Here is a 10,610-nt window from a genome sequence, read left to right on the forward strand (position 1 = left end):
TGGATAGCAAACTGCTCAACCAGACAGATACTCACTTTGGCAGGTATCGAGTCACAGTTATTATTTTGTCTTTTAATGTGACTTTGTGGAAGGTACGGCCCATACTCAGCCAGTACTGATCTTCTTCCTCAGGTCGATTTCTTGACACAAGACCTAATTGTAAAAAGCAAAACACAACCCCTTTTAGCTTACTTCAATAGTCAGAACTTTGACAACAAACTGTGCCTATAGAAAGAGACTCCAGAATTGGGCTTCTGAACTCAAGACCAACTAACTAAAAGCCACCTTTCAGTCACCTTTTTAAGGAACACATGCACAATGAGCCTTTCTTCTTCTCTTTGAAAGTTTCCTGGGTTACAACTGAAGAAGGGCATTCACAATTCAGACACCACTGACAGAGATGTCCTATTGTCAGGACAACTAGAGAAGGGACAATACGAAGTGCTGAGAAACTGGTAAGTATGAAGGCTGAGCTCTCCTTTTGCTTTCCTCTGTTTCATTCCTGGAACTGATCACTCAAGCTCAGCACTTGACCAAAGGAGCCTTGCTGCTCATTCCCAAACCAGTGAATAACAACCACATCCTATTAATGTGTATTCCCTGCTCTCTGAACACTGCATAGTGCTGACTTGTCTAGAGAATATCCAGACATACAGTCAGAAATCAAACAGTCAGTCATGTTTTCTCAAAGGAATATGATACCCTCTTAACCCACTCCAGTCCTCCTGGGTTAAACTAGGTTTAGCTGACTCATGGTTTGAGGTCAGCCTGCCTACCTGGGATCTTCACAGCTATTCTAGGGTTAGGAAACTGCTTCTAGATATATACATTTGGCAACTTTGGGGCTCTTCCTTCTAGATAGATGTGTCTGCCCTGCAGGGTTCCATGTGAGTTGTGTTTAAGATGTATTCACCCAAATGGCACTCGAGCCTTATTTTGTTTGGATTCACCATCATAAATGAGGCCAGTTTCTTATTACAGTTCAAAAATCCTGCACCTGCCCCTTCATGGTGCAACTGAGTTGTTTTGTGCTGCCCCAGATCAGATACTCACTCTTCCAGAAAAAAAATTCATGTAACAACAGTAAAAAAAGCAAAAATGAAGAGGGCCTCAATGAGCATCTATGCCCAACCTACAGAGGTTACTGGGACTGGCAGAAGAAAAGAAAGAGAAAAGACTGAATTGTCAACAGTCACTCACCTCGACTGTAAAGGGGACTGCTGCTGAGTGGGGGTGGCACAGTTGTGGTTGTTTTCTGTGGCTTGGATTGCACAATAATTTGATAGCCTTGCATGAGACGCTGACAAATAAACTCCTCAAACACCTGCTGGGCTGTCATCTGCACTCCTTCCTCATCCCTCCTGAACACAAAGGTTAAGGAGACCGGAATAAGGAACCTGACCACACACCTATTCTTAGCTCTGCATTTCCTAATTGCGGCCTTAAGCTTGCACTGCGCTCTATGCAAGTGGAGCCCTCTGCCTGTGAAACCCAACCTGCAGGAACAGGATTGAAAAATTAGTACCTGTCTGCTTTAAGCAGGTGATGATTAGCTGTCTGGCAACAGTGATTGATGCCTTTGAAAGCAGTTTTGCCACAAATTTGCTTATAACGGTTGTTAAACTTGCAATAAATTCTGCAATGATCACTTCTACAGCATTTTGCAGAGAATCTCAGTGCAGTCTGTAAATGCTCAGCAGAGCTCTGAACTGCACATGTGCAGGCAAAGCTCCACCCTCTCCTGCAGCAGGACGTCTGGAGCAGAGACTAGGACACATCACTACAGCACCTTATTGCAACTACTTCTACTCTGAACTTCACCCTGCTGCCAGAAAGGGACATTTGACATTTCTTTTAGGAGTTTCTTCATTAATCCTGCTGCTTTCTGTGCATTTCCATCACCTGACTAGTATTTTGGTTTTGTTCCCATGAAACAGCAACATGAACTGATGCTTCTGGTGTCCTGCAGGTTGTGAAAAGTTTGAAAAAATGTTCAGAGTGATTAGACAGCTTCAGAAAAAAACCAAAACAACTCTATTACAGTTAGCAGATACCTCCATGGCAAAGCAAGAAGTTCTATTTACTCTGCTATTTTCCACCAAGATTCTAAAAACTACTTATCTCTGAAAGTGAAGATAAGCACATTAAATACTTAGTGTACACAAGCATTTGCTCATTTAGTGTTTCCAAAACACTTGCTAGACAAACAGGATGATAGCTTGACGTTGATTTTTTTTTCATTGAAACACAACAAGAAAGGAGATGTAAAAGTTTGTATGTCAACGATTTCTAACAAAATCTACAGAACACAACACTGTCAGATGGTAACATCAGAAAATATGCAGTTACCACTGCAAAGAGAAAAATTCATTGCTCTGCTGCTAAGTTAGCAATTCATCTGTCGCTTGCACAGTCTCCACAGTGTTCTTCTTCCATCAACTGTGCCTTAAGCCTTTTGAATCACTGCAAGTTATTTTACAGAGAAGATGCTGGCCAAACCTGTCAATGTCAGCTTCTGGGAGGAGATCATAGCAACCCTCAGTGTAATCGTTCTGCAGGCTCTGACGGTCGGGGAAGTAGTCGGTGGTAAGAGGCAGACACGCCGGAGTAGTGAGAGATTTCCAGTCCACTCCAACTGTACAACAGAAGCCTGGCACTACGGGGGGAGCAGACAGTGTCAGAACTGCCTCGTTGTGTCATTGGGGGGCAGACAAGGGGGGCATATGTGGTCACCCATGGAAAAACAGGGTGCAGGGGAAGATAGAGAGAAATGCGTGAAGAGGAAAGTCAGGAAAAAAAAAAAAAAAAAGAGGAACAAAACCAGAGTTGGAATAAAATCAACAGGGACAAAAAAAGGGAGTGGAATGGGACGGGAAAAAGGAAGTAGGAGGGGAAGAAGGGAGAGAGAGAAAGAGACAGAGTTTGTTACACAATGCAGTGCACATGCAAATTAAATCCCATCATGCAAATGGCATTCACAGTTAATACATTTAATTTTCTGTTGATTGAAAGCTAGAGCTGACATAGCCACCAGTCTTTCAAAATTACAGCAAGTCAGGTGCAGTTACTCATCATTAATAAAACAGATCAACATTCCAAGTCTGAACAAGAAAATCAGACCAGCTTTGCATCCTAGACAACCGCAGAAGGAGCTGGGGATGAGAGAAAGAATGACAGACCAGCCTCTTTCTGGAATAGTACAACAGCAGAAAAGGGAATATTTCTACAGTTATAAAAACAGAAGAGAGATCCAGAGGGGTGGGAAGACCAGAAAAATAGTAACTTGGAAAGCAATCCTTCCCCACACCCTTTCCTAGAGTTATGTTGCAGCTCTGAAATTACAGATATATAAAACTAGACATTAAAAAGCAAAGGAAAACTGAAGTCTATTAAATCAACAGTTCACTACTGCACTACATTCTAACCTGCCTCAAATGATCTATACTAAGGCACTTGGCCAACTACTAATTCTTAACTTCTTGTCATAGAGATCTGAGAAAATTATTTTACTATAGAAATGTTAACAATAATGGCAGCAACAGAGTACAAGTAATAGAGGACGGATGACTACAAAGATATTTCTTAAGCAGTGACACAATTGCTTCTGTATCAGACAAAGATGATTATTTCTCAGTAAACAGTACCCAATTCAGAAACTGACTGAACTACTTCTGCTTCAATTAGCTGGTGCCAAACAAACTGTTCATATTGAGAGGCAGGTAAGAGTTCAGCACTTTTAGCTTTTTGCATAATATCGTCCAGCAAGGAAAGAATTTCAGATGTAACATGTCAATCAGTTTCACATATTCTTAAGAGTTACAGAACTGCAGTCACAGTGAGACACACAGTACAGGGAGATCCTGCAAATCACTGCAGGACAAAATAAACTACAGCCAAAAGCCAAGTGGGCTCCTCAGCTTCTTGCCTACCACCTCCTGAAGCCTCTATATTTTTACACACCCTTTTCCTCCCTATCTTCCCACCCATGAAAAACTCTTTTCCAAACCCATCTCCTGCTTACTTGGATCTGGAGAGTTAGAGACAGCACCTTCCAGAGTATCCTTGTTCTGAGTTTTAAGATTCATCCCTACAAGAAAGAAATATGTATTTTTATGTTAAGCAACTATACACTTCACTTTCATTTCAATTTAATAAAAAAAAATATAAATCAAAAGCATGTAAATGTTTTAGGAATATGGGATTTCTCTCCTTGGAAAGAACTCAGGGTTCTGCATAGCAGAAAAACATGCAAAGACAACAAATGGGAAAAACAAGACAACTTGGATGAAATTTGAGCATATCAGAGGTGTTCAGTAGCTAAAAAAAAAGCAAACCTAACCTCCCCAAAATGGTGAAACACATCTTGAAAAGTAGATGCCATCAAAAAGCAAATAGCAAAACACACAACAGGAGAGTGACCTGTAATAATTTAATCTTAAGGTCTCAGCAATTAATTATTTAAAATACATTCAGTACCCAGAAATCAGATTTTTTAATTGGTTTTCTCATTTTATGAACAAGGGATAAGTTAAAAGGAAGAATTTCATAAAACACAGCAGCAACAAGAAAGGAAATTACAATAGACTTTCACCTGGTGGGAGTAGAGAACTCATAATGTAAGAGTCTATGTAATGTATGAAAGTCATAATATAGGATAACTCCAATTACTCCAACACTTTTAGGTATAAACTCCCAGTACACATAGGATAACTCCAATTCCAACACTTTTAGGTATAAACTCCCAGTACAAGTCACTTCTGCCAGGGGGCAGGAAGGAAACAAAACAGTTGATCTCCTTGATCAGCAAATACAAACTGCCTTTTTATCCCTTGCCAGGTTCAAATATTTGACAAGTATTAATTCGTGAAAGGAGATAAAATTATAGCTATTGAAGAGATGCTCATTTTTTGAGAAAAACTCATTTTATTAAGTGTACACTGACCTTAAAAAAGACTAATGAAAATTTATATTTAAGTTTTGAGTAGGACTTAAGACACTGATTTTTCTCGCTGTCAGATTGATTTGTTCTAAGCAGCCTATTAACCTGAAAAACAGGTTAAATCTAAAACTATATCTCAGTAAACACTAAGCCAACATAAAACTATGGGACCCCTTGACCAGTTCTTCCCAGTTCCCATTTCAAATCTGTCTGCTGTATTTGCATCAATATTTGTGTAGTTAAAGTGAAACAATCCATACAGCAAAGAAAAAGCCCAGTGACTTTTCAGGTGGATCAGTTCCCTGAGCTGGTTCACTAAACAGCTGTATAAACAGCTGCTGCAGCACATGAGAGGAAGCAAGCAGCTAAGAAGAAAAAAATACTGGCTTAAAGGGCATTTATCAAAATATAAATCTCAGGGAGCCTCCAAACAGGTACAAGGACCCATTTTTATAAAACCATCTCATGTGGATGCATTCAGGAAATTGATAGACACCATAGCTGTTACTTTAAATATCTTTTGCTAACAGAAAGGATGGTTGTCTGCTTCCATGAAGATGTCAGTAAAACAGAAGAGCTGGCTCAAATGCCATTGATCTTTCACCAACTCCACTGATGCCATCTGCCATCTACTTGGGGAATTGCAGCAGGATTTACTTGCTCTGAACTGTCATCTACCATCTGCTGGACAATAGAGACAACACACTCAATGTCAGCGTGAATAGATGGGGCGATTCTTAACTGTGAAGCCTATGTTGCAGCAAAACATGCCGTAGGCAGCAGAGGAGAAAATGTACTTTAGTTAATTTAAAAAAAAACAAAACACAAAAACCAAGAACCAAAAACCTGTTCCATTTCACAGGTGGCTCGAAGTGTAAGGGAGAAACGTAAGTCAAATCACTGAGTCACAGTGTGGCAGCTCGAGATGGCTGAGGGCATTTAGTCAGGGAAGGTGCTCATCATGACTTTCATAAAGATGGACACAAATTAATTCCACTACATTTAAATCTAATCTACAGACAGATTTATATCCAGATTTATATCCAATCTAAAGACATAGAAGACTTCTATCAAATGCAAGCATGTTTATTGCCAGAATATGCTCTACATCTACATTGGGCAAATTGTATCCAGCAGCTAAAAAGCAGCTTAGCAATTGCAAAAAACAAAGTCTATCTGGAAGGCAGACAAAGAAAAAGAGTAAAGCAAGAAAATGAAATTGGTTTTGAAAAAAGAAGTCTGAAATACTGTAGGCAAAAAGATCCTTTTTTTCCCCACATGCCTAACTAAAAAGCAAGTTTATAAAACAGACAACACAACAGAATACTTGGTGCTACATGTTGTTCCACTTGAAGGATTCAAAAGCAATGTTGGGAATTCCCAGTAATTCACACGTCTGAGTAAGCTAAGAAAGACAGTGCTAACCTTTAACTGAAAGTACAGATACCTTCTCTCAAAAATGAGATGAAATGTTTTGTGCTGTGTGGCTAGTATGAGCAGTGTCATGTTCATGTGCTTAAAATCTGCAGAAAGTGCATTTGTAGATAATGACAAGAAATGTTAGAAAACACTGAACCACAGAACTTACCACACAAAAGAAACCTGCTTTTTTACAGTTTCTCTCAAAACCTAGATATGACCAAACTTTGTTCTTTCCATCAGCTTGTACATGTGAACTACACATATTTAAACAAGTTTCTTAATCCAAAGGGTAACACCTAAAGGCAACTCCAATCAGAAAAAAATTCTGAACACCACCAGTGCACATTTAGTTATTTTTTGTGTCTGGACATCAAATGCTTTGTTATTATGAACTAAGCAACTACTTGAGAGCTCATCATATGTAAACAATTAGTATCTTCTAGAATAAAGTTTATAAGACACACCAGGAAAAGTAGAGACACATTAAACAAAACAAAAAATAACAAAAACAAACCAACCCAAAAAGCTACCACATACCAGGAAGTCCGAGGAAGAGCATTAACAGAACAAAGTCGAAACTGTTTTTCCATTACTGAGTCTTTCTACTTTGTAATGTCTGGCCCACCCACCTTCCATGACTTCCAGTTCTATTACTCTCACTGCTAATAAATAAGGGCCTTCTCTCCCAACCCCATGCTCTGCCATTGCTTTGTCACCTGCACTGCTGCTGCCAGCCAGACCATTGGAGTACTCTTCTGTTCCACTGAAGCTCAGGAAAGAGGTACTGTCACCTGGATGCCGAGCACTGATGTGTCTGGAGACAAACACAATAGCCTGTATTACACAAACTTCCCTCACTCGTACCATTCCTTGTTCACAAGAGCTGATATAACAATTAACAAGTAATCAGCCTGCTGACTCAGCTGAACCAGTGGTGAAACCATGCTCTTCATGTTTGCAGAGATGTTAACAGGCACTAAAGCAGCACAGAGAAGGCTGTGGCAATATTCCACACCTGTCCATACTGTTTGTTCCCTGCCTCTAGCAACAATCAGTGCAGTATCTTTGCAGGACAGTGGAGAACCAGCTATTCATATACCTCCCAGGAGAGAAATAAAACTTAGCTAGGTATTTACAGACTAGTTTACAACACCATCCCTGGTGTTCATGACGGCTGTGCTTCTTACCACCATGGGAAGACAGGACTGAATGGACAGCACTCAAATGGCTCAGCAGTTACTGGGAGACAAAGTCCAGTATTTATGCCCTATACTGAAAGATGTTCTGTTCTGGGATGAAGGCCACAGCTACTGGGATAACAAGTCAAGCATTAAAGACACAGACTTTTTGAAGGCAATTACGAACAATTCCACGAATTATAAATTGCATTGCTCATGCACTGCAAACTGTGATAAACTACCACCTTCCCTAAATTAGGGGAAATAAACCAACTCCAGTCTTGACAAAAGTGCTTTGTATCTCAAAACAGAAGTATATCCTGCATATGTGGCCCTGATACAGCATACTACTAGGCAAAGATCACAACCTGTAACTGCCTTACTGTATCATCTATAATTTTAAGGAAAAAGGGTGTTCATGCAAAGTTGACAGAGATTCACCCTAAGGACCTCACCTCCCAGCTGCCTCGTGGTAAGCCAGCTCCAGCAGCTCAGCAGAGGAATGTGTCAAATCCTGCTGCCCATTGCCCTGCATTTCTGCCATATTCTGTCGGGTTTGATGATGGATCTGGATAGCTTCTCCTGAGGGACCTACAGTGTTACAGTTTGACCATTAACCACCATGTTCACATTGATTCTTCAGCTGCTTGTACCCTCCTTTTGTCAACAACACAGGCAATACTAACTAACGGAAATTAAGAAAGAATGTTTATGAAATCTTCAGAGACTTCAGCCTCTGGCATCTTCTCTCAAGCCAGCAAATATTCTTTTAAAGCCAGAATATTCTTTTAAACACATTGGAGGGCCTATTTACAAGGTGCCAAACAAACACGAGAACAATTCAGCATCTGAAAGCCAAACCCAATTATAGTTATGAGTCATTTCAACAGTCTCCATCTCACACGACTGCTCCCTGGTACCTAACACTGCAAGTTTGCCAATAGTTGGCAGTATTTTTGAAAAGAAGATGACTGTTTTACAAAGCCTAAACACGTAGTTCTGCCTCTGTTACAGCACAGAGCAGGTCAAGATGCCAGAGTTCGCACTGGTTTCTCTTGTGGTGTTAATGCAAGGAGTTACAAGGAATCCAGGGAATCAGTAACAGCCACCTGATAGGCTGTGAAGCAGCCTTACCCACGGGGAAGGTGTGCATCCAGCGCCGCCGGTTGGACGTCAGCTTCATGGGCATTCGGGAAGGGGCGAAGGGGTTGATCAGCGCTCGCTGGGGGGTGTAGCCCCCAGGCCGGATGTGCAGCATGGATTCTGCACTGCCCACGTGGAACCTCCCCGGGGCACTGGAGTCACGTTGCTGAGGCTCCAGCATGTTCTCAAGGACATCTGGAAAACACAACTTCAAGTCAGCTTGAGATCATGCAGAAGCCAAGAGAGAATAAATTGCTTAAAGATATAAAGATTCCCGAGGGTAAATGGCAATAAGCAGAGCTGAGGAGTAGGCTGGGAAAGGTGATGAAAGCCATTTTAATCCTGTCTGCAAGTTACAATGTAAACAGGAACCCAGCCAAGAAAGAACATTATTCCATCTACCATTACAGCATTGCTCTATGCTGTGTCACTTGAGACTAAATGAAGCCACTAAGAAACCCTTTGCCAAGTCAACTATGAAGAATTACTCAGGGCTTTCTGAATTCTTGAGAAATCAAGACTGATACACCAGAAACTTCAGGATGAGTACCAAAGACATAGCTGAAGCTACAACCAGGTAACAGATGCCTTTTTCATAACATTCAGATTTGACCACTGAAACAAGGCATTACTTCCAGCAGAGGTGACACGCAATCTCAGCAAGCCAGCAGTTAGTCACTGCTATTCAGTGTAGAACACAAGTGCAGTTATTTAGAAAGAGAGAAATAAACCACATTACTAAGTAGCAACTGCAAATAACAAATTGAAATCCTAAAGAGAAAGGTCTCATTTACTACTCTACACTGCCAACCAGAATGTGAAAAAACCTCAATTACTGTGACCCTTCTCTACCTGCCAGTCCTATTCCACACACATCCAGCTGGACACCTTCAGCTGGGTCACAAGACTATCCTTCAAACTGAAGGAGTAACAATACCAAAAGAAATTGTGTAAATTCACTGACTGCAGGAGAAAACTTAGAGGTAAATGTAATGTGAAGAAGACTGTGTGACAGCAGCTCCACACCAGTAAATTGAATTCCTGTAACAGGATAACTATGGTATCAGGTGTCATACAGTGTGACATGAAAAAAACAAAACATCAAGAGCCTTCAGGGATAGAATTTTACAGAAGATCAAGCAATTTCAGGAATACAAGTTACCTAGAAATGAGTTGAGTTTGTGGAAGATACTGCCTACAGCCTGAGAACAAAATTAAATTGGAAGGAATAAAAAGGAGACAGCCAGCACTGCTAACACACCAAGAGAGCTCAGCAGTACGTTGTCAAAAGGAAGGATCCAGAAAGTGACTCTTAATGACAACAAATCCCCAGAGAGAGAAGTTATAAGCAGGGTCCCCAGGGCTCACTACTAAGACCAATTCTCATTTGACAGATTATAGGTGACCTGGATAATAAATAGTTACTTGTATATGTCCACATTTGCAGGCAGGCACAGGAGAATAGTTAAATATTACAGAAGGCAACAGACAAGGGAAAAGAGAAAATCAGTGTCAGGACATTTCTTTTTAGGACAAGCTGACTAAAAAAGCAACAGAATTGGACAAGGATAACAAAGAGAAAATGCACATCCAGCCCCAGCTGGAGCTATGGAAAGATGTGCCATGAATGCTTAGAGGCAGCAGGTCCCCTGTGCTGGCCTGGCAATGGCCAACATAAACTTCCTTCTCTCTCCCCTCTCACCACCTATGGCACTTTCCCATCTGCCTGAGGCTGACCTCTGGTGCTGGTATAGCCCAAAGAGCTGCTGACTTCACACTGGTGCAGATGAGGCCGTGGGATCATCAGGATGTTGGAGATCTTGCCCAGGGAGCTGTCATCAGAAGCCTGGCTCCTCACCTCCTCGGGGGGTAGCGTGCGGCTCTGCAGGGAAGGGCTGCAGGAGACGTCGTAGGAACTAGAGCTCTTC

General features: G+C 41.2%; 1 protein-coding gene across 1 annotated transcript in view; it reads right to left on the reverse strand.

Annotated features, from left to right (window-relative positions):
* Window positions 1–10,610, reverse strand: part of DEPDC5 (DEP domain containing 5) — a 43,356-nt gene that overhangs the window by 19,227 nt on the left and 13,519 nt on the right. Inside the window, 8 exon segments of the mRNA XM_010004810.1 lie at window positions 36–153; window positions 1,201–1,361; window positions 2,500–2,656; window positions 4,022–4,087; window positions 7,078–7,175; window positions 7,995–8,130; window positions 8,674–8,877; window positions 10,420–10,606. Of these exon segments, the coding sequence (XP_010003112.1) occupies window positions 36–153; window positions 1,201–1,361; window positions 2,500–2,656; window positions 4,022–4,087; window positions 7,078–7,175; window positions 7,995–8,130; window positions 8,674–8,877; window positions 10,420–10,606 (1,127 nt within the window).

The sequence above is a fragment of the Chaetura pelagica genome, unplaced genomic scaffold, assembly GCF_000747805.2.
Source record: "Chaetura pelagica isolate M959 unplaced genomic scaffold, ChaPel_1.0 scaffold249, whole genome shotgun sequence".
NCBI lineage: Eukaryota > Metazoa > Chordata > Aves > Apodiformes > Apodidae > Chaetura > Chaetura pelagica.